The 24,136-nt window shown below is 39.0% G+C and overlaps 1 protein-coding gene and 1 pseudogene across 4 annotated transcripts in view; both read right to left on the bottom strand.

Annotated features, from left to right (window-relative positions):
* GANC (glucosidase alpha, neutral C) overlaps positions 1-24,136 on the bottom strand; it is a 63,468-nt gene that overhangs the window by 34,021 nt on the left and 5,311 nt on the right. For 2 of the 3 annotated variants that reach the window (XR_013993396.1, XM_081049231.1), the window contains exons 4-10: positions 16,649-16,776; positions 11,820-12,002; positions 7,841-7,886; positions 5,154-5,220; positions 3,573-3,669; positions 2,366-2,546; positions 1,989-2,142 (exon numbers count right to left, since the gene is read on the bottom strand). Coding sequence is in view for 2 of the 3 variants with exons in the window: in XM_081049231.1 (XP_080905357.1) it covers positions 1,989-2,142; positions 2,366-2,546; positions 3,573-3,669; positions 5,154-5,220; positions 7,841-7,886; positions 11,820-12,002; positions 16,649-16,776 (856 nt within the window). In the remaining variant the exon portion in view is untranslated. The remainder of the gene's footprint in view (positions 1-1,988; positions 2,143-2,365; positions 2,547-3,572; positions 3,670-5,153; positions 5,221-7,840; positions 7,887-11,819; positions 12,003-16,648; positions 16,777-24,136) is intronic. The other variant, XM_081049232.1, reaches the window with a different exon arrangement.
* Positions 20,521-22,840, bottom strand: LOC308498027 (annotated as a pseudogene). Its single transcript has 2 exons — positions 22,525-22,840; positions 20,521-21,082 (listed from the first exon to the last, which is right to left on the bottom strand). The product of its transcript is annotated as an uncharacterized misc_RNA (transcript).

Genomic DNA, 24,136 nt, shown 5'->3' with positions numbered 1-24,136 from the left:
AATGCATGAGGTTTCAACTTCTCCATGCCCTCATCAACATTTATTTTCCTTTTTTATTTGTATTTTTTTTTGATTTTGCCATCTTAGAGGGTAGGAAGTGGCACTTCATTGTGGTTTTAATTTTCATTTTCCTAATGACTAATGATGTTGAGCATCTTTTCATGTGCTTGTTAATCCATTCCTATGTCTTTGGAGATATGTCTATTTAAGTTCTTTGCCCATTTTAGAACTGGGTTATCTTTTTCTTGCTGAGCTGTAAGAGTTCTTTATATAATCTGCATTCTAGATCCTTATCAAATATATGACTTTGCAAATATGTCCTCCCAGTCTGTAGGTTACCTTTTCACTTTCTTGAAAATATCCTTTGATGCACAAAATTGTTTAATTTTAATGAAGTCCAACTTACCTATTTTTTTTCCTTTGTTGCTCATGATTTATCTAAGAATCTGTTGCCAAATCCAAGGTAATGAAGATTTACCTATTTTCTTTTTTAAGAGTTTTATGGCTTTAGCTCCCATGTCAATCCATTATGAGTCATTTTTTTTTTTTTGCATATGTTGTGAGGTAGGGTTCCATTCTTTTGCATGTGACTGTCCAATTGTGCCAGTACTATGTGTTTAAGAGACCATTCTTTCCCACTGAATGATCTTAAACCTTTGTTGAAAATCAATTGGCCAATAGACGTATGGGTTTATTTCTAGCCTTTCAATTCTATCCCACTGGTTTATGTCTATCCTTACACCAGTATCACACTTATTTGGATTATTTTAACGTGGTAGTTAGTTTTAAAATTGAGAAGTATGAGTCCTTTAAATTTTTTTTCAGGATTGTTTGACTATTCAGGGCCCTTTGCAATTCCATATGACCTTGAAGGTCAGTTTTTCCATTTCTTCAAAAATGACCATTGGAATTTTGGAAGGTACTGCCATGAATTTGTAGATTGTTTCAGTAGTATTGCCATCTTAACAATATTAAGTTTTCCAATCCATGAACAATGGGCATCTTTCCATTTACTTAGGCCTTCTTTAATTTCTTTCAGGAATATTTTGTAGTTTTCAGTGTACAAGTCTTTCATCTCTTTGGTTAAAATTATTCCCAAGTATTTTATTTTTTTAGATGTTATTGTAAATGAAAGTGTTTTCTTAATTTCTTTTTTAGATTGTTCATTGCTGGTGTCTAAAAACAAAACTGATTTTGTGTGTTGATCATGTACCCTGCAACTTTAGTAAATTTGTTTATTAGCTTTAGTTTCTTGTGGATTCTTCGGGATTTTCTAACATACAGGATCACATTATCTGCGAATAGAGATAATTTCACTTCTTCTTTTGCAGTTTGGATACCTTTTATTTCTTTTTCTAGCCTAATTGCTCTGGGTAGAACTTCCAGTACCGTGTTTAATAGCAGCAGTGAAAATGGGCAGCCTCTCTTGTTTCTGATCTTAGGGGCAAGCTTGCAGTCTTTTACCATTGAGTATGATGTTAGCTGTGGATTTTTCATAAATGCTTTTTATCATGTTGAGGAAATATCCGTCTATTCCTAGTCTTCTGAGTGTTTTTATCATGAAATAGTGGTGGATTTTGTCAAACACTTTTTCTGCACCAATTGAAATGATCTTTCGTATCTTTTAAAGACAGATGCTTTCGTGTTAAAGCCAGTGGTGTGTTCTAATGGGCTAAGAGAATACAGAAAAGGTGGGTATACTGGTCATCTGAAATAAACGTAGAGAAAGCCAAGGAGTTACAGGCTACAAGGAAGGCAGATGGTGAGTACCAAAGATGAGAGAATGGAGAATGTTAGCCCCAGTGCAACACGGTAACCACGCTGAATGGGATGAGGGTGGAGGGAGGAGAAATGCTTGCTTCTTAAAAGCTTGGGTAAGTTGTTTATAAGTTCTACGTGATGTGCAACAAACATTAACTTCCAGTGATGATACATGGGATAGAGGACATGTAATGGAACAAAAAATTGGCACTTTCACATGCAAGTACCTGTAAGCGACGAGTACTGCTTGAAGACGTCAGAAGGTGTAGGCCCTGTCAGCAGAAAAACGTCAATGATTCCACTCTCTGACATCCAGCGCACATCAGTTCGCGATCTGACCTCTTGTTTAGCAGCAACTGGGCCCATCTGGGTCAGCGTGTACTAGAAAAGGAATGAAGGTCTGAAATTTTTCCCTCTAACCTGTAACATCCATATATGTGTGGGTAAGTCTGTTCCTTCCGTTCATACTATTAACTGTCACTGATAATACTGCAAAGACTGGCGGTGGCAGAGAACTGCCACTGCAAAGCCCAGAGCTATGACTACACTTCACTGGTTTTGTTTCTTCTGTAAGTATGACCTGCAGCCGTAATCCATCGCTCACCTTTACTGAAGGCTCTGTATTGATCTCCACTAGTGTTTCTGAGGAATTCAGCCAAAACATGCCCAAAGTCCTGCCCAGTTTGTGGGCCAGAAGATAAGGCACGGAACCATAAATTCCCATCTTGTCATGTATTTTATATCCGTAGACATCCAGGTTATAAAGACGGTAAGCCTCCCCGTCACTGAAACACACAAGAAGGATGACCATCAATTCTATCCCAAGCGTCTTATTAAGGAATAGTGTAGTTCCATTCTCCTCTGTGATCACTTGGATCCTATGAATCTTTCAAGGCTCCACTTTTGCCCCTTCCCTAAAGGTTTCCTGATCCAAGCTGGATGAATGTGATCCTCCTTCTGTGATTCCTTTGGCATCTCCTCATGTGGTGACTGGCATGCCTTTAATATCTGTTCTGAATATCTCTTGTGAGATGAGGGCTATTCCCTGTGAATCCTTTACAATAGCAAGCACACAATTAAGTATCTCTGACAAATTTTGTATTTCTCTGCCAATGAAACAAAACGATAGTGTCCTAACATGCTTCCACAGCGCTGAGTAGGGAACCTGAATTGGGGTGGGGAGCAGAGAGCTGAGGTCAGTGTAAGAGCAGCATGTTACAGATGCACTTGTCACCATGCCTGCCTGTCATTTAAACAGCACCTGAACCTGGCAAACGTGAGTAGACTGTTTCTCTTTGATTTTGCTTCCTCTTAGTCTGATGCCTCTGGCATTTATTTGTTAAGTGTTAGTTCAAAATGATTCTCCCTGATACCTCAAAGATGACATGAGATGCCATACTTTTCCATTCTCTGGCTCACTGTCCTTTTTTGCTAAAAGCCTTTTTTCTAGGTCAGTGATTTTCACAGTGTATTCTTTCAGAGTTCCACAGAAAGGCCTTGAGAGGTGAGGGCAAAACCCAGGAGGTGGTGTGATGAAAATCTGCCCCCTACTTCAACTACAACAGCTCTGTATTTTCACTTCCTCTATATTTTTAGGTTCAGCATTACAGTTTTTATTAATTGTCTAATTTTTGCCAAAAAAAATTGAAAGCCAATGTTTTGAGCAATCATTCAAGAAAGGTTCTTAAAGCTTTATAAGCAATATCATGGAGGAAAAGGCCAGGCACATATTAGCACTGCTTCAGACATCTCACAAACTTTTCCAGTCCAGAAACCAGCGCTTCCTATAAGAATTGCTGTTTTTACTTTACCCAGTATTTTTAAGTTGGTGTGACTCTGCATGTTGCGGGATCCCATAGAGATACTCAAATCCATGCAAGGAGAAATCCAAACCAATGGATGCAGGACCTGTAGGGACCGGGATATTGACTGAGTTTTGCTTCTCAATGGCATAATCAGTTAAGGAGATTCAGTTAACTGAGTGTACAAGATGACGAGACTCGGGATCAAGAGACCTGAGCTTGCCCTGATCCATCAGTACATGTGTGCTGACTATGTAAGATGTTGTATTCAGGTGTGGGGATACAAAAACGTACGAGGCAAAGATCTGGTCATTTATGAGTTATGTTTCCTTAGCAGGGTGCTGAAGCTCTGTGTCTTCATTTATAGTAAGTCAGCCTCTCTCTTTCTCTCTCTCTCTCTCTCTCTCTCTCTCTTTCTCTCTCTCTCTCTCTCTCAAGTGAAGCAAGGATAAGTTTATTCAAGCAGAGGAGAGGCAAGAAGCAGACTACTCCATAGACAGAGCAGCCTAATAAATCTCTTGTCTATAAAATATGGCTACAAAGTTTAGATTTTTCTCTAATCTAAATTTTTCTAAAATATATTGCATACTTCTTTGCTTTAGGAAGCAAAGAATATTGAGCAATTTTAATCTTCATTAGATGAAGGACTGGGTGTCTTCCGCCTGATTGTTTCTTCTTACTGCGTCCAGGGCACCAGGAGAACGTTTCCCGGCTCCTCAAAATACCCTCTGCTTGTAGATATGTAAGTTTCTTTTCACCCAAGTCCTTTACTGACCAATTTAGAGATGTGGGGAAAAATATAAGTAACTAGGAGAGATAACATCGACTTAAATTCACTCTTAGGTTAAAGTATTCAACATCAAGTGATCCTTACTCGGAGGAGTTGATGTAACAGGGTTGCTACAGAGACATAAAAAAGATGATATAGAAAGGAGAGTCTGAGGGCCCCTGCTTATAAAATGTGGGCATGTTGTCCGTCCTGATCGTATACTAGGCTATATACATGCTAGAACAGGGATTCTCAAGGAGTTCAGGTCTGTCATTCTATAGGGTAGGGAGGAGGAAGGAAGAAAGTATTTTTTCCAACTACTTAAGCCCCAAGTATCTGAAATGTATCTCCTAAAGAGACAAAATCTGCACACACCTCCACTCCCCACTGACCCTAAGCCTGGGGAGAAACGTCACAGATAGGCACGTGATGCTCATGTGAATGATGGCGAGCCCTGGAAAGGGCTGAGAACCTCTTGCTTGGAGTGCTGGAGCTGATGAGCTCTAGAACTTCATTTCCCATCACTTGACTCATAAAAATAGAATGTGGGATTTGCAGCTGTTTGATATTCTGAATAGTGCATGTGTGCTGACAGAGGCCCCTCCATGAGACCCTAAGTTCCGTGAGGCCTATACTTTTCTACTCCCCACAAAAGGCATGTCATTACTATTGCTTTGTTGCAGGGGACCCAAATCTGAGACTTCTGTTCACCTTATAGACGTCACTTGTTTAGGTGCTAAAGCCCAAGGGACTTCTGAGAACAGACATTTAGCCATTTGGGAAAGATCTGTTTTAGCACGGTAAAACAGTTTCAATTTTACCATTAACTTTGACATCCACAAATTTTCCGAACTTCTCCTCCCATAGGCCCAGATCCTCTTGATTTTGCTGTTGGCACAAAAAAAGGAGCAGATTGAGTTTATATATTGTAACTAATGTGGGTACCACAATAGCCCATTTAATTTGGGTTACTAAAAAATTAGACGAGAAAATGAGTTCATCGTTTAAAAGACCAATTTGTGATGTCAGTATATTTAACAAACTGGTGTGTTCTATATAAATGCCAATAATCATCCTTATGAGCTATAGCTGACATGAATATGTTTTTTGTGATAAAATACACACAACAAAAAATTTATCATTTTAGCCATTTTTAGGTACACAGTTCAGGATTATTAAATACATTCATATTGTTTTGCAACCATCATCACCATCTATCTCTAGGACATTTATATCTTCCCAAACTAAACCTCCCCACCCATTAACCAATAACTCACATCTTTCCCTCCCCCCAGCTCCTGGCAACCACCATTCTACTTCCTGCCACTATGAATGTGACTACTCTAGATATCTCTTATAAGTGAATCAGATAGTATTTGTCCTTTGTATCTGGCTTATTTTACTTAGTATAATGTCTTCAAGATTCCCCCATTTTGTAGCATGTGTCAGAATTTTCTGCCTTATTAAAGTTGAGTAATATTCCATTGTATGTACGTATCACATTTTGTGTATGCATTCACCTTTCAATGACACTTGGATTGCCAGATTGCTTCCACCTTTTGGCTACTGTGAATAATGCTGCGATGAACATAGGTATACAGATATCTGTTTGAGTACTTACTTTCATTTTTAGATATATACCCATAAATGGAATTGCTGGATCACATTGTAATTAAATGTTTAATTTTTTGAGGAACTACCACACCATTTGACATGAATACCTTTGCAGGAGCCAAAATGATGTGAAAGCACTTTGAAAAATGCAGTATTTACATATGTAAGATATTTTCATTCTTTTTTCCCCCTGTAAACAAGTGAGGCAAAACATTTAGAATCAAGTAACTAAGCAAAGATTTTGGCTGAGATGGGCACTTCTTCCCACTTCAATCAGCTAAACTACTAGCTGTGTTCCTGCTACTGGCTTGAGAAGTCAATTGGGATGGTGACTGCTCAGGTTCCTAATTTTTTGATCTAGAGCTATCCATCTTTTCAGCTTTATAAATGTCTCCTATTCTCTGGTAGAATGAAAAAGTTTTTTTTTTTTTTAAATTGTGTTATGTTTGTGAAATGCATATTTCCTTTTTAAAAATGAGCCCTTTGCCCACTTCTAGGTTGTTTCTTCATAATTAAAGCTTCTGCAAAGTGAGTCCTTTTTTTTTAAAATCACACTTGAATTCTTAATGTAGGATTATCCCGGGGTCTATGGGTGGGCTTTAGAGTCTGTGAACTCCCTCAAACAGTCTGAATTTTTTGTTTTCCTACAGAGATGGTTCATAGCTTTCATCAGATTCTTGCAAGGGATCTGTGACTCAGAACCACTTATCTGGAGTATCTAATTAGAGGTCTCCAAAAAGCTAATTTGACACATTGTCACAAAACTGTGTAAGGCTATGTCTTAGTTGTCTTGTCTTCTATATTTGAAAATGGAAAAACTATTCTCTCTCACACTCATCAGTGTGGGCTAGTTCTCAAGAGGAAGATGCATTTGGTCCTTATTGCACTGGAAATATTTTTCACCATTCCTGGTGGCCATAGTTACTGTCAGGGCTCATTTGAAGATGCATGTAGCTCTGGATAAAGAGAAGATTTCTAGAATGTACATTTTCCATAATTCAGTCAAAATAATCTTTTAAAATAGAAATCAAACCATGTACCTCTGGCTGCTTAAAACCTTTGCATAGTTTTCCTTTGCTCTTACGTTAAAGTCCAAAAAGGTTACCATGACTTAGAAGAATGTAAACTCCATGATATTGGGGGTATTTGATTTGTTCAATGATGTATCACCAATTCTTTGAACAGTGCCTAGCATAGGAGGCACTCAGCAAATGTTTGTCGAATAAAACAATTTTACATGTTCTTCCCAGAATTGCCCCGCCTATCTCTCTAGCATTGCTACACAGCACCCTTTTTCCTTTGCTTTCCTTTCGCCTGCTAAAACATGTTTGTTTTATTTCTTCAAATGTGGTCCTTCATACCTCAAGATCTTTTAATATGCAATTCCCTCTATCTGGAATGTTTTTCCCAACTTTTTGACTAGCTACTGTATCCTCATGCATCAACTTCAGCTTTAACATTATTTCCTTGAGCTCTTTCCTGACCCTCATCTTGGTCAAGTTCCTTGCTGTAGTCTCCTATAGCACCCTTTTGCAGCACTCCTCATGCTTGTAATTATTTAGTGCCCATCTTTCCCAATAGAGTCTAGGTTTCCTGAGGACACATTGCGATTGTTTTGTCCACTGCTGACTCTGCTTGCCTAGCATAATATTTTGTGGCTGGCACAAAGCAGGCACTCAGGAATTACTTGTTTTATAAACGAATAAATACATGAATGAAAGAATCAATGAGATGATATGGCAAGCACAAGATACACACGGTCCCATTTATATGTAGTAGAGCATTCATCAAGTACCCATCTATTGAAGAAGAGCAGAACCCATTATATGCCACATACTGATGACGATGGTGAAAAAGATTAAAAAAAAAAGACAAATTGCTGAATTTAGATTACCTGCGAGGTGTCAGTTGATGCTTCCTCTTCATTTTCTTTGGTAGTTCTGTTTTAATATAAATAAAGTTGTTTCATGTATGGCAAAACTGACAGAATTTTGTTTAATGATAAAGATTTTCATTTTCAACGCTTGAGACTCCATAAATTATGTCCTTTAATTATCATTAGAAAAATAATTTTGTGAAATTGAATTTATGAACATTAATCAAATAGCTTGATTTCTTATAAAAATGTAGATAAGTTTGAATTTTCTTAACCCTTTAAAAATCAGTCTTTTATTATAAATGTAATACATGCTCATAATATTTAAACAAACATATCAGCAAAGCAGAACACAGCTCCCCTGACCCAGTGTTACCCTAGTACAGACAGCACAATGCACTGCCTTCCAGAATGATTGTGATAACTTACTCTACTCGATCACCCACAGTTGTGTTCGAGTACTCATTTCTCCCTATTGACAATACCGGACTTCAGGGATTTTTTAAAAATGTTTGCCAATCTTAAATTTTAGAAAAGATAATGCATTTCAATTTGAATTTCTATCATTAATGATGTACACTGCCTGTTCATACATTAAATGGTATTCCTATTTCTTCTTCTGTGAATTGTCTATTCATACTCATTATCCATTAATTTTTTTCTGTAGTATAGACTACAGCATGCATATAGAAGAGTACATAATGTATGTGCAGAGTTTAAGGAATAATACTAAAGGGAACCACTATGAGCCCACCAGTGAACACAAGCAACAGAAATGACTTGTTCCTTTGGGTTTCCCGCGTGTGTCTCTTCAAATGTATCTGCCTCCTCTCCTCACCCTCCAGAGGTAACCACTTTACTAAATTTTGTGTGAAATTATTTTCTTGCTGTTTTTTTAAAAATTTTTATTTATTTTAAGTGTTTTTTTTCCAGGACCCATCAGCTCTCAGTCAAGTAGTTGTTTCAATCTATTGTGGAGGGCGCAGCTCACAGTGGCCCATGTGGGGATTGAACCTGCAAACTTGCTGTTAAGAGCACAGCGTTCTAACCAACTGAGCTAACTGGCCGCCCCTTCTTGCTGTTTTTTAATAGTGTTGCCGCAAGTGTATGAATTCCCAAACATATATTATTTGGTTTTGACTTTTAAAAAGGCTTTTATACAAATAGAGATACACTGTATATATATTCTTTTGTGACATACTTTTTTTACTCAAAAACCTTGATATTCATCATATTAATATGCATTGCTGCAGTTTGTATCACCCATTTTTATTTGCTTCTTTTTCTTATTGATTTGTATATGTTCTTTCTATATTACACATAATAATTTTTGATTTCTTATATATGTTAAAAATTTTGGTGAAAATTGAGACGGCTGGTATATTGCCTTTTAATTTTTTTGAAATAGTAAATTTGTTTTTCAGAGTTTTATGTTTACAGCAAAACTGAGCAGAAAGCGCAGAGTTCCCATATACCCCTCACCCCACACCCACAGTCTCCCCCACTATCAACATCCTGAGGGGTACATTTGTTACATTTGATGAACCTACACTGACGCATTATCACCTGAAGTCCATAGTTTGTATGGGTTCACTCTTGGTGGTGTACATGCTGTGAGTTTTGACAAATGCATAATGACTTGCATTTCCCACTGTAGTAACACACAGAGTAGTTTCACTGCCCTAAATCTTCTGTGCTTTGCCCGCGCATCCCTCCCTCTACCTTAACCCCTGGCAACCACTAATCGTTTTACTATCTCCCTAGTTTTCCTTTTTTATATAGTTGGAATCATACAGTAGGTAGCCTTTTTCAGATTGGCTTCTTTCACTTAGTAATATGTGTCTAAGTTTCATTCAGGTCTTTTCATGGCTTGATAGTTCATTTTTTTTAGGTGCTGAATAATATTCCATCATCTGGATGTAACACTATTTATCTTTTCACCGAGGACATCTTGGTTGCTTCCAAATGTTGGCAATTATGAATAGAGCTGCTACAACATCATGTGCAGATTTTTGTGTGGACATAAGTGTTCAGTTCCTTTGGTTAATGACTAAGGAGCATAATTGCTAGATCGTGTGGTAAGAGTAGGTTTGGTTTTATAAGAAACTGTCTTCCAAAGTAACTATCATTTTCCATTCCCACCAGCAATGAATGTAAGTTCCTGTTGTTCCACATCCTCACAAGCATTTTGTTGTCAGTGTTTTGGATTTTGGCCATTTTAATAGATGTGTAGTTGTGTCTTGTTTTAATTTGCAATTCCCTAATGATATATGATGTTGAACATCTTTTCATATACTTACTTGCCATCTGTGTATCTTATTTGGTGAGGTGTCTATTCAGGTATTTTGCCCATTGTTCATTTTCTTATCATTGAATTTTAAGAGTTCTTTGTATATTTTGGATAGCAGTCCTTTAACAGATGTGTCTTTTGCAAATATTTCCTCCCAGTCTGTGACTCGTCTTCTCATTTTCATGACATTGTTTATCACAGAGCAATATTTTAATGAAGCCCAATTTATCAATTATTTCTTTCATGGATCATGTCTTTGGTGTTTTATCTAAGAACTCATCACCATGCCCAAGGTCATCTAGGTTTTCTATGTTATCTTCTAGAAGTTTTATAGTTTTTCATTTTACATTTAGGTCTATGATCCATTTTGAGTTAATTTTTGTGAAGGGTATAAAGTTTGTGTATGTGGCTGTCCAGTCATTCCAGACCGTTTGTTGAAAAGCATACCTTTGCTTCATTTTATTGCCTTTGCTTCTTTGTCAAAGAGCAGTTCAGTATATTTATGTGGGTCTATTTCTGGGCTTTCTACTTTGTTCCATTAATCTATTTGTCTATTCAACCACTCATACCACACTGTCTTGATTGCAGTAGCTTTAGAGTAAGTTCTGAAGTAGCGTAGTATCAATTCTTCTCCTTTGTTCTTCTTCAACAGAGTTGGTATTCTGGGTCTTCTACCTCTCCACATAAACTGTAGAATCAGTTTGCCAATATCCACAAAATAACTTGCTGGGATTTTGATTGGGATTGCTTTGAATCTGTAGATCAAGTTGGGAAAAATTAACATTTTGGTCATATTGAGTCTCCCTATCAATGAACATGGAACATACCTTTTAACTTTGTTAAGGTATGTTTTATGACCCAAAATATGGTCTTGGTAAATGTCCCACATGAGCTTGAGAAGAATGTGTATCTCATTGCTGTTGGGTGAAGAAGTCTATAGATGTCAATTACATCCAGTTGATTGCTGTTGCTGTTGAGTTCAACTATGTCCTTTCTGATGTTCTCTCACGGGATTTGTCCATTTCTGATAGAAAGTTGTTAAGGTCTCTAATATAATAGGGGATTCATCGTTTTCTTCTTGCAGTTCTATCGGTTTTGCCTCATGCATTTTGATGCTCCACTGTTAGGCACCTGTACATTAAGAACTGTTATTCTTCTCAGAGAACTGACCCCTTTGTCATTATGTAATGCTCTTTTTTTCCCCCCTGATAACTCCCTGTTCTGAAGTCTGCTCTTTCTGAAATTAAGTACTTTCAATTTCTTTTGATTAGTGTTAGCATCGTATTATCTTTCTCCCTCTCTACTTTTAATTATATGTGTCATTATACTTAGCATGTGTTTTTCATAGATAAATCTAGGGTAACTCATATTATTGTAAGGGGGTAAAGTGAAATTCTGAAGATGTTAGTACACATTAACATTTATCAAGTCAACAGAGTGGTTTTTAGAAGCATGCAGAGGGTAGAGAATGCCATCAGTCAGACAGACAGGATGTTAAGAGTGTCACATTTGCAAAAGTCTGGGATTCATTCTTGTTATCAAGCCTGCATACACTTGCACAGGTGAAAAGATGAAATTTCTAAGAACAATATTCCAGCAAATAAGGCAAACAAATTTTCTATGGTGATATATTGTCTATTTAGGCAATTAGTATTCACAGTCAGGCTTTCTTAAGCTCTTTATGTGTCAAGTAATGTGCAAAAATACCTTTGCTTGAGAGGAATCTTCAGATGCTCAAAGTACAATTGGCCTAGCAAGTTTATGCTCATCATAACCCCTTCTTCAGATACCAAATCAACCTTGAATGGGTTTGCTGTGACATGACATTTAAGATTTCCTTTTCCATCTGCCAATACCAGACTGCCTGTATCCGTAGAGCATGAAAGCAGCCTAGAAAATAAAGCAGAAGGAGAAAACCAAATTGCTAGAGGTTTACATGGCTGAATGTGATTTTTCAATTCAAATTAATTAATTAGTAAATCAATATTCATGTGACATGGCATAGACAAGACAGTAGAGATCCATAATTGAAAGCATAGGCTTTGGTGTCACAGAACTTGGATTGAACATAGCTGATGTTTAACTTTGCACAAGTTAATCAATCTTTCTAGTTCTTAGTTTCCTCATCTGTAAAGTGGAAATAATAAAAGCAAGAACAAATAGAGCCCTTTGAGAGAATTAAATGAGATCATGCATGTTAAACACTTGCCCCATGCCTGGCACATAATAAACACTCAATAAATATTAGCTGTCATCATCATCACCTTGGTCTGGAAAGTCTAGTAACACTTTGGTGCATAGAATCTAAACACTTTGCTTTTCTTTCTCATTCCAACCATATACTCAGAAACTGAGGAAATAACACAGCTTGAGTTATTGACCCACTGAGTCCATAGTGAGATGGAACCAGGCCAAACTTTTGTTTATCTATTTATCACCTGACTCCTATCAGCCCCAATTTGCAGATAGACTGTTAGGCTGTTTTGGCCCCCAGGAATTATGTAAGTTCAGAGGCAGCAATTAAAATCTCACAGGTCTAGGTATTTCTTCCTCTGGTGCATAATTCTCCTGGTAATGATCACAGACCTCTTTAGGAAAGGTTAGGAGGGATAGTTTATGTTCTTATTACATCCTTACAAAGTCGTCCTCCATGGATTCTAGGTCTCCTCCTCAAGTCAGATGCTTGGGTTCTGGAAGCTAACTCTGTCTGGAGATGGGGGGTTGTGTCTCACTGTTCATTAAATCTAAGTAGAATTCTTTTGATTACTTCATCAACTGGGACTTTAATCCACCTATTCCAGCCTAATGGACCCCTCAATATATTGTTCACTGCCCTGAGCGTTTAATCATTTTGAGTACCAGAGGCTCTGCTGCACATTGTGGAAACATGTCTACCTTGTCTCTAAATACTGCTACTTTGACTCTGCCACCTGGAGTCTCATCATCTCCACTGAAACCAGGGAGCCCGTTTTAATGGCATCATTTCCCACCATTATTGCTAGCTTGCAAAAGATGTTCATTCACTATAGTACTTCCCAAGTGTTCCCTCACCAATGTATTTCTCAATGAAGGGAGTATCTTCTGGGTCCTCTTGGAGACAGAATTAGAGGCTAGATGAACTACTTGCATATGATATATCCACTTCAACATCTTTCTGTCCCTACGTCTATGGATCATTTCTTCTACACTGTGCCAAGGAATTTCTGGTACCTCAGCTTCATTCAGCAGAGTCCATAGCTGAATACAGAAAAGAGTTAACCAACCAAGCAAATAAATAGAACCCCTCTCAACTCTCCAAGCTAGCGTATCACATCTAGACTCTCTGGTACATGTACTATGTTAATAAATTGAGCATGATCCTAAAATTATGTGCCTTCCTTCTGGTCCAGGAATCCCTCAGAAAATATTTTCATGCATATTTCCCAGGTTTTTACCAGCACACAGTCTTATAATTCTTTAGGGGTGTAAGCCTTCTCCTCCTGGGTGTAGCTATAATTTGCTCCCAAGGCATGTTGGACTCTGATTCTGATCGGATAGTGGGTCTGGAAGCAGTGAAGGGTGGTAGGGGTGAGACATAGGGGCATTGGAATTCCTTTGCATAGGTGAGGTCAACATAGGATGTCCAAGCAAGGTAGGGTCAGTTTCATCAGACACAGGAGACAGAGATGCTTCTGCTGGAATGGGAGACTCAGTGGAATTTTGAAGTTTGTACTCAGAGTTATCAGAATCTTCCCAAATGTTGCTATTCAATTTTGAGGAATTCTACCTTTTCCCAGTTAATGCCCTAAATTCACAGACCTGATGAGACTGTGAATTCAACTTATGGCCTAATTCAGCAAACCACCAAATCAAACTCTGTTATCTAATTTTCAGTTACAAGAACTTGGCAGTTACAACAGATATGAAGAGAGTTTTAGGCCTGTCATAGAAACCTACTAGGTTTCTGACAAATGCCTTCAGCTAAGAATTTAAAGCCCTGAGATTGCTGTTTTCTTTAGACTCTTCATAGCAGTCGGGCCACCTCAGAATTTTGAATTCTGTAGCACAACCACACTGTGCTGTGGACCCACCACTTGGTCTGCCAGAGCCATGCTTTCAACAGGCACTTTATTGCAGTTGACCATAGGTAGTAATTTCAGTAACTTTGAAATGGAATGCCGTGGCTTATTACGAGTGGTATTAGTTTGCCAGGGCTGCCATAATAAAATACCACAGACTGGGTGGTCTAAACAACAGAAATTTATTTTCTCACAATTCTGGAGGCTGGAAATCCAAATCAAATATCAGCAGTTTTGGTATCTTCTGAGACCTCCTTGGCGCAGATGGCCATCCCCTTGCTTTGTCCCCACATCGTCATCCCTCTGTCTGTGTTATCTGGGCCCTAATCTCCTCTTCTTAAAGGACACCAGTCAAACTGGATTACAGCCCACCCTAATGGCCCCATTTTAACCCAATTATCTCTTCAAAGGCTCTATCTGTAAACAGTCATACTCTGATGTACAAGGGTTAGGACTTCAGCACATGAGTTTGGCGGGCAAGGGTGGGGGGATACAATTCAGCCCATAACACTAATATCTCATCCTTTAATGCTAATCAGGTCCTCACTGCCTTCAAATCCAACTAGATCAGCTAACCACCCTCGTATTCCCATCCATGAGGATCTTCTGCTTATACTCACTTCTGATACCAATGACTATATCAACCAAGACTCAACAGTAGCTAACAGAAACAACTGGCTATTTTAAGCAGAAAGTAAATGACTTAATATGGGGGAGTTAGGAGCTTACAACATCATGGGAAGGGCTGAGGTAGCTTGTTCTTGTGTGGGTGTTCAGTAATGACCCCAAGAACAACACTGTATAACTGTATGGCCAACGCAACTTCCATCTCAGCTAGAATCAGAAAGCTGGGTAATTAGAAGTCACTGTGGCAACTGCTGGGCTCCAGGATCATGCCACCTTAGCTGCAGTCTAGAGATCAGGAAACCACTGCCCTAACTAGTGTGGCTCTAGAGCCATTCGTTCTACAGCTGCCAAATCCATACCAGCAAAATGGGAAACTCAGTTCTGAAATCAAGATACCCATAAGGGCATCTGATTGGTGAAACCTGAAAGAAATCAGAAACTAGCTACATGGAAGTCTGCGAAATGGAGAAATGTAGATTTTAGCTTTCTAGTTATTTCAATAGCCAAAAGCCCTCTAGAAAGAGATTGGAACAGAAGCAGAACTAATATACTATATTTGTTATACAAAGCTAATATCGCCTTGACCTCAAAACACAGCAAAGATAGCACAGAAAAAAAGAAAACTACAGACAAATTTTACTTATGAACACAGATGTAAAACTGTTAAATGATCTATTAATAAAGTGAATCCTCCAGGATAGTAAAAAGTAATATATTGTGACCAAGGGGAGATATACATACATACATACATACATACATATACTCATATATATCAGTATATATATATATATGTGTGTGTGTGTGTTATATACATATTATACATACATACATATATATATATATATATATATACTCATTTGCCAACTGCAAAGCCTTTAGAACAGTCTCTTTTTAATTCATGTTTCCCAAATTCTTGACATATAGTAGCAGCTCAGTAAATAAATATATTTTAAGTTTATGATGGTTCTACCACAACTGAACTAATTTCTCCTTAAAATATTGATCTTTTATTTTCATGGAAATAATGCAATTTATTTTTCATTGAAAAAAATAATCTACATAAAACAGTGATAGTGACATAGTGAAAATGTAAGCACCTGGCATAATCTTATATTCCCTTAGTGGAATAACATGAAAAAAAAGAAATCAACAGGCAAAACCAGGTTGAAATATCACTGGAAAGTGTGTTGAGAAGTGATAAAGATTCTGCAGGTATATGAAAAATGTTTTAATCCTCAAAGATTTTTTTTCACCTAGACACTGATTATTAAATGATCTCTGATTCTAAGTCAAATTACATGTTAGACTTCTTTCCCCCCCCCTTCTTCTGTTGCCCCCCTGCCCCTACTCTGGTTCAAGCCGCTGTTTCTCAGTCTAGTTGTGTAGGACACAGCTCCCTGGCCCATGCTGGTATTAGGAGCCTTGCACTCCCCCCAGCTGAGGTAGTCGGTCGCGGTGTCATTCGGCTGCTCACAGCAGCTCACAGCAGCTTCACCGGCTGCCGGCCGCTCACCATGGCTGCGGTCGCTCATGGCAGCACAAAGTAGCCCATGGCAGCCTGGGGCAGCACACAGCAGCCTACACCAACTTCCAGCTGCTCACCGCAGCCCAGCCGGAGGGAGAGCTGTTGTTCACAATCTTAGCTGTAGAGGGCGCAGCTCACTGGCCCATGTGGGAATCGAACCAGCGAAGCTGGTGTTATGAACACAGCGCTCTAACCAACTGATCCATCTGGCCACCCCATGATTGTAGTTTTGAACAGACTAAATATGAGGTTCATACAAATCTACTCAAGGAATGATAAAATAACATATTGAGGGTGCATTCAAGATATCTTGATCCTTGGCTTACCTTACAGTGCTTGGCTTACTTGTGAGGACATCAGGAACTTCATACCTGGGCTTCAGGGGAGTTTCTTCATTGATTTTAAGCCTGAAAATATTTCCCTCTATACCATAAATTTCAGCCAAAAGAGGAACCTGGGAACAGACATATGAGATTAGTTTCCACAGGTTACCCCAGTGATGGTCAGTTCTACCATCAAACGACAATAATGAGAAAACTATGTTTAAATTATTACAGGCCAAGAAAACTGGAGAATAATGGCAGTCATGAAGAAAAATGTTATCCAATCTATACACTGAGGGTACCAAAAAAGGGCATACAAGTGGACTCTTTGGTCAATGTTGCTCAAGCAGTTTGCAGTAATCAGAAGCGTCTGGATGCTGATGGTAACCACTTTGAGCACCTCTTGTAATTGCAGAAGTCAAACCTGACTTGTATTCATCGTTTGTTATCAGAACATATTATATTTTTAATACAGTTTTCCTTTTAAAAATATTATACATTACTTGGGCACCCTCTGTATATACTTGCTTGGCTATACCTGTGGTAGAGATAGGAAACACACATGTGTTTTATGGTTAGGCAGACATATAATTGTCTGGACCAGGACCTTTAAGAGTGAAAGGGGTCTCTATTATATTGGATGACAGGCATAAATTCAACAAACTGCTCTTTGAAAATTGGGACATATGACCACTGTGTCTCTGACAAACTATAGATATCTTGAGAATAAGAGTTTGGTGTTAAAAGTAACGATTCTGGGTGAATGAAAGATGAAGGGTAACAAGCCACAGAATAGAACAGAAAGTAAAACGGTGGCATTGGGGTTCTCTAATGTAGATGAATGAGACTTGCTGCTAAAATCAAGGTACTTCCTATACACCTGGGTATGTGGCCTGGGGAACTTTCTCAAGAGGCTGGGGAACTTAGATAAAACTCTGCCTACAATGGGAGATGGAAGCATCGTAAAATTACAAAGAGAATACAGAATTTGAAAAATAAGACACAAAACAACAAAACCCAAGAGTAGAAATGGCTCGGTCTAGGTTACAAAATGAGGTATCTAGATGAGAGAAGTATTTTATGACTGGTTTTAAACTAGTGTCCCATGCCACACTAGTCGATTGCAAATCCTTCATTAAGTGTGATGCCAAATTCTGGTTACTGCTGGGTACATCTGGTGTTACGATAGGGTCTGCTAAAGAAAAGGCTAAGCTGGGTAGGCTGTGTGACATACTCTAGAGCAGGGGTGTCCAATTTTTTTTCAACGTTTTTCACTAAGGGCCATATGCGGTAAAATACACAAACAGCCGGGCCACTCACTCGAGGTGAAGTACGTATTGCAGCACCTGGTTTATTTAAGTAAACTAAATATATTTTTGGAATTTGCTGCGGGCCAATTAACAATGGATCATTGGCCGCAGTTTGGACACCCCTGGTCTAGAGCAAGTACAATGTGGTACAAGTAGCAGATAGGAAGTAGGAAGAATGTCAAAGAAACACCAAAAGAAAATGATGTTATTGGAACCCTGCTTTGGGGAATATAGAAAAGTCATCAGGAAACTTAAACCGTGAGATGGCACTGAAGAGTGATCTGGTAAATAGTGCAGTAGTAATGGCTGCTTTTACAGACATTCGTAAGACAGGGTTATGATGTAGTAGTGATCATACTGTAATTATTTTTCCCAGTTTTACTGGAATATAATTGATATATAATATTGTCTAAGGTATACAACGTATTGATTTGATACACTTATATACTGCAGAATGATTATCACCATTGCGTCTCATAATTATCATTTCCTTTTTGTGGTAAGCACATTTAAGATCTCTCTTAGCAACTTTCAAGTATGAGTATTACTAACTATAATTAACTATAATTATTAACTGTTGTACATTAGATTTCCAGAAGTTATTCCTCGTATAGTTGGAAGTCTGTACTCTTGGGCCAACATGTCCCCACCCCAAATCATACTGTAATTATTGCTTACATGTTTAATGTTTTATATTCAAATTCTGTGCCATCAGAATTCTAAATTTGAAAATGTGTCCAAATATAAAGCTGAAATCCTGTTAGAATATGTATTCTCTTCCAAATTAGACATATATTTCCATTGCTCTCTCAAATTCAATTCAACTAACATTTATTTGGCAATACTGGGATGTGCTGTTTGCTGTGAAAAGAAAGGCTGGCTAAAGTCTTAAGGGGATTGTAATTGAGAGGTGACAAAACACATGGACAGTAAACATAAAGCATTTTATGTTGAGAGAGGACAAGGGCAGGGCTGTGGGAGAACAAGGAAGGGGAATATCAGTGATGACTATAAGGAGAGGGCTTCTGGGACATCTCCCTGGAGGAAGAGGGTCTTGAGCAGGGCCTTTGGGTTGGAAAACATGGGCAAGAACATGCAAAGCAGAGTGTACAGAGGTTGTCTTTCCATATATGATTAAAAAATTACATCTGGTTTATGTACTCAGGGATGCTCCCATTTTCAGTAAAACAGCTTTCTTAAAAAAAAATTTTTTTTTTTAAAAAAACAAAGACTGATCTGTATGTTCTGTTGTTGAGGTTGCATGCCAGGAAAGAATCCTAACTATAGGAGGTAGCAAAAACCTTGCTATTAACATGATGACCTTATGCAACCAAACATACAAATCAAGAGTCAAAGCCCCTATTCTGTTGTCATTTTAACTTAATTAAGCAAACAAATTTTTCCAATAGGTACACCTTTACTCAAGGTCAATGTCTAGATTCATTCTTGTATCTTATCACCAACAAAGCTTCATGTTCCAAGCACATAATTTCCTTAGACCTTAGTATACATTTGCTCCCATGATCTGGCTCATGTTTTTAGTGGCTTAAAAAAATTTTTTTTAATAGCAACAGACTCTTAGAAGTCCAATCAGTAAAGCTACTTGGGTTGAAGATAGTGGGGAGCAGCTCACAGCCCCTACCTTTAAGCACCCCTTTCCCTCCCTGCATTGACCCCTGAGACACTTCCATGGAATCCTCAGGGCTCTGTGAATCACAGTTAATAAATCACTTCTCTGGGCTTCTTAACTGCCAGTTATTGCCCAATTATTCCTCCAAAGCCTTGTTTTGTGAAAAAGTCTGAATACGAATGTTATATTCTTCTATCGAAAACATTAGGAATTTTTAGGTAGTCCTGTTCTTCTCTAAGGAACTGTTTGGACATTTATTAAACAATACTGGTAATATACAAATAAGTTATCCATGCTCTTCCTCCTATTAGTGATGATCAGAATTGACAATGAAAAAATGTTAAGCAGGTAAGTTACAGAAGTGAGATCACTTAAACTAAGAATTATTTAGCGTTAGTACTTAGATAATAGTAGCGGTTACACTCGGTTGCAAGGTGGATCATATAAATAAATTGAAAAAACATATAACTAAACATTTTAAATGACATGAGACAGCGTGGGTTTTAGTCCTTAAAAATATTTAAGATATATAAATATCCACCTACACAGAAAAGATGAGATAAATCCCCAGAGAAAGAAATACATTTTGGAGGTTCCTTTTAGTACCACAAGTCTCTACTTGGTTTTTCATAAACCTTTATTCAGAGGCTTACCTCTCATAGTCTGAGAAAGAGTATTAATTCCCTTTTCCTATCTTATTTTTCCCATACTCAATACAAAACCTGGTAGTTTGTCATCCATAAGTTTAGTTTTTTTGGCCACATAGGCAAAAATATCAGGTTGTAAAAATGTCTATGTATTCAAGCAGTCGACAGATCACAATTATATTAGAACAAAACTTTTTGTTTACCCACAACTGGGAATCCCAACTAGTAGACTGACTGAGTTAACAAACAGCCCTAGAACACATATTTACATGGCAGTGGGTATTAAGAAGGGAAATTAGGACCCCATCACGTTCTTGATGGGTAGACTCGCTTTTCCTCCAGCATTGGGTCTTTCCTCTTTAAGGAACAGTTAAGCTAAAAGGCCCACAAGAGTGAGCAATGACCTCTTCTAGAAGTTGATCAAAATCTTCCAGGATTCAGAGAATGCTCTAAGCGTTCATTAAATTGCCATAGGGCACCAATGGCCCGTTCCACAGTTGCAGCCAGTCCGTTTCTTGCAAGCACTGATTCTCTATTGAGAATGTTGGCAATTTCGCGCTGGGCATTAGCCCGTTCCTCAAGGACAATTAGCCTGTCCAGCTGTGCTTCTGATTGTTTGGCTAGTTTCCAAATTAGCTGCCTGTTCCTGGCATCTCTGCAGAAATAATATTGGCTAACAAATGGTAGTTGTGCCTCATCCATTGAGGAGGTAGCTGGCTGGGCAAAGTCTCATTTGCATCAGGTTTAGATGAAGAGGCAAGGGGTAACTTCATGGAGATGCTCAGAGATATCACCACACCTTTAGAGAAGCTGTTAGAAGTGTTGTCTCTGTTGAAAACCTGCAAATAGGCTGCAAAACAAAAATATACTGCCAAATGGTCATGAGAAAGCATCAAAATTAGCAATATAAAGTATGTCAAAGACAGGTCTGTTGCTTTTAGCTAGACTCAGAAGATGGCATAAATTCCTTTGCTCTGATGTCACAAAACTACGTTTTCTCAATATAGGTCAAATTTTCACTAAAGGTGAAAAATTGGTAATAGCAGAAAAAAACACACCAAACAGTTCTAAAAAAGCAGTCAACACTATATTGATAACTCCGTTCTTTTCAGATTTTCTTCTGGAAGCTTCTTTATCAAATATCTACCTGATTATTCTATCATCAGAAATAGGCAAGATACTACACTGGGACCCTATGTGAGAAAATGTACACATCTGAACCTCCATCCAGCTTTTCTTCAAAGCCTAGATGTTCAGAGCATGTTCTGGAGATAATACACAGGGCAACACTTGAACTTATAAAATTACTGTGTCCCAAGCACGATATGTTTAATACGGACTGAATTATTACCCTCCCTCCCCACAAATTCACATGCTGAAGCCCTAACTCTCAGTGAGATGATATTGGAGACGGGGCCTTTGGGAGGTGATGAGAGTTAGCTGAGGTCATGAGGGTGGAGTCATGATGGGATTAGTGCCCTTACAGGAAGAGACCAGAAAGCTGGCACCCTCTCCACCATGTGAATATACAGTACAAAGATGGAAGTTTGTAAGCCAGGAAAAGGGTCCTCACCAGACACCTGTATCTTGGACTTCCCGGACTCCAGAACTGTGAGAAACAGATGTCTGTCGTTTAAAACACCAGTTTTTGTTATGGCAACCTGAACTGACTGAGAGAATGTTGAATGAAGCTTGGTTCTGTTTCCTGGTTCCTTTTTAAGAGGCAGATCAGGAGGAAAGTTTTCAAAAATTAACAACTGATCTTGACGACAAAGTTACTACTGTAAGAGTTTCCGTGGTGTGGGGGCAGGCAGACGCGAAGAGTGCTGGGTTTGTCAGAATCTGCCTCATCAGTGAAATCTGAGAACTGCAGCTGTGAGCTGAATACGATCCTCTTAGACTTTGGGCTTGTCTCTGAATCTGAAATAAAAAGCTGTCATTCTGAATAAGTGGACGTACGCAGCTTGTTTTAAATCTCTAGACCACACCCATGTCATATTCTATTGTGAAATCACCTGTGAAACATCCATCCCAGAAACCACCTCTGAAGGCTCCTTGACTATGACTGAGCAGGAGACAAGGTTCAGACCTTTAGCGATTACTGTCTGGATGTTTGTTGTTCCTACCAAACTGACAGAGGGCATGAAATCTCAAGTCCAAGTGAGTAGGAGGTCATTACAATGGAGTTCAGCTCAGAATTTCAGGGTGACCTCCAAAAACATATACATTTGCATGTATTTGCCTGAGATCAGGGCATGCCGATTCCCTAAGCAGCCCTGATATTTCTAATATCTGAAAATGGAGTCCGTTCCAAGAGGTCCTCAAAGTTCTCGGTCTTGAGAGCCGTGTTGCTGACATCCTGGGTAACTTGCCCTTGCTTGTTGGGCCCTTCAGCTCCCTTCTGGGCCATGTGCTGTCTTGTGCTGAGATCCTATGGGTCCTCCTGGACTGTGGCTGCTTTTCCTTTTAAAGGCATCCAGATCTGGTGGTCTCTTTCTGGCATCTGAACTGAACAGCATTATCCCTCACAATTTCAGGATCCAAAGACAGGTGTGTGCAGAGAAACTGATGTATAGTCTTGTAAAAGGCCGTATGTGGGGCCCTACCACTCACTGCACGGGTACCCAGCTGCACTGAGAATTTGCACGTTGGCCCACACTAGTATGCAGGGGGCTTTTGCCTCATTTGCTTTGCCTCAGCCTGTGTCGTCATGACACTGGATCGTTCTGGACGTGCTCAATATACTAAGCCTCCCCAAGGACGGAAAGGGATTCTTGCCTTGACCTTGGAACAGCTACAACTCTCTGGGGTTAGACACATGGGGACAAGAAGGAAAATGAGCAAATGACAGGAAAAATGAGACAGGAAAGGTGCCTGACATCTGGTAGCAGGCCTAATGACTCCGGGAAGGTCTCTGATGGACTCCTTGCATTTCCTGGAGCTAACTGCTTCTGCTGACCCTGAATACAGGGGTTTGGCTGGGTGTCTGGCTGTTATACCACATGCAAATGGAAGATGGCTCTCTAGAAAAGAAATCAATGCTACCCCATGTTTTCCTATGAACAGCTATCAAACTAAGCTACAGAAGGATGTATAGTTTGGAAAACTTGGATCAGCAGTAGAGGACCTATGACTTCGTGGTTACCATGAGCTGACAATTCAAGAGGCAAATTCCTCCAGAAAAAATCTAGGTGGTATAAACAGCAGCATTAAGTTTTGGAGAAAGGCTAACCATCCCATATGTGTAGTTAAGAGGGATAAACTAAGTGTACTGTTACAGTAACTATATCCTTAAGTAACCAGAAGTTGGGGATAGAGAACACAGAACCATTGATATGATTCTAGCCTCTATTTTGAATTTGGGCAAGAAAGCTATGTTAGAAAACTCCACACCTATGAAATAAGCTCAAATCTCTAAAACTTCACAAGGAAGGCAGCCTTCCTCACTGTGCAATTGCTCCTCCTGTCTGAGAATCAAGTTGGGATGGTTTGCTAAGTTAAAGGCCTTACAAATGCTATAGAGAAATCTCTGGTGTTCTGGGGTCGTTTTTGTGCTGTCTTCTCTGAGGAGATCCCTCAGTGCAGCACCACAGGGCCAGAGTTACGGTAGTCACAAGGAGAGCGCTCACAGCTTTGCAGTGAAAGTGGAGACTTTTTCTCAGTCTGCTTCCCAGAACTGGGATTTGGTAGTGGGTTGGTGGAGTTACTGTCCAAGCTAGTAGGACCTAGACCACATGGCTTTAACAATGTCTTTCCGTTACATGAATTAGCCAGATTGGTCTGGGAGGCCTTAGACACTCAGGATGCCTTTCCAAGATGGGGGAGGATCTGCAAGGGAGGGTCAGGTCGGGAGCATCAGGTACTCGTGCAGAGCCATACTTCCTAGCTCAGCCCATAGCACTTC

Source organism: Rhinolophus hipposideros (genome assembly GCF_964194185.1).
Source record: "Rhinolophus hipposideros genome assembly, chromosome: 5".
NCBI classification, from domain to species: Eukaryota; Metazoa; Chordata; class Mammalia; order Chiroptera; family Rhinolophidae; genus Rhinolophus; species Rhinolophus hipposideros.
This window is presented reverse-complemented; position numbering and strand designations above follow the sequence as displayed.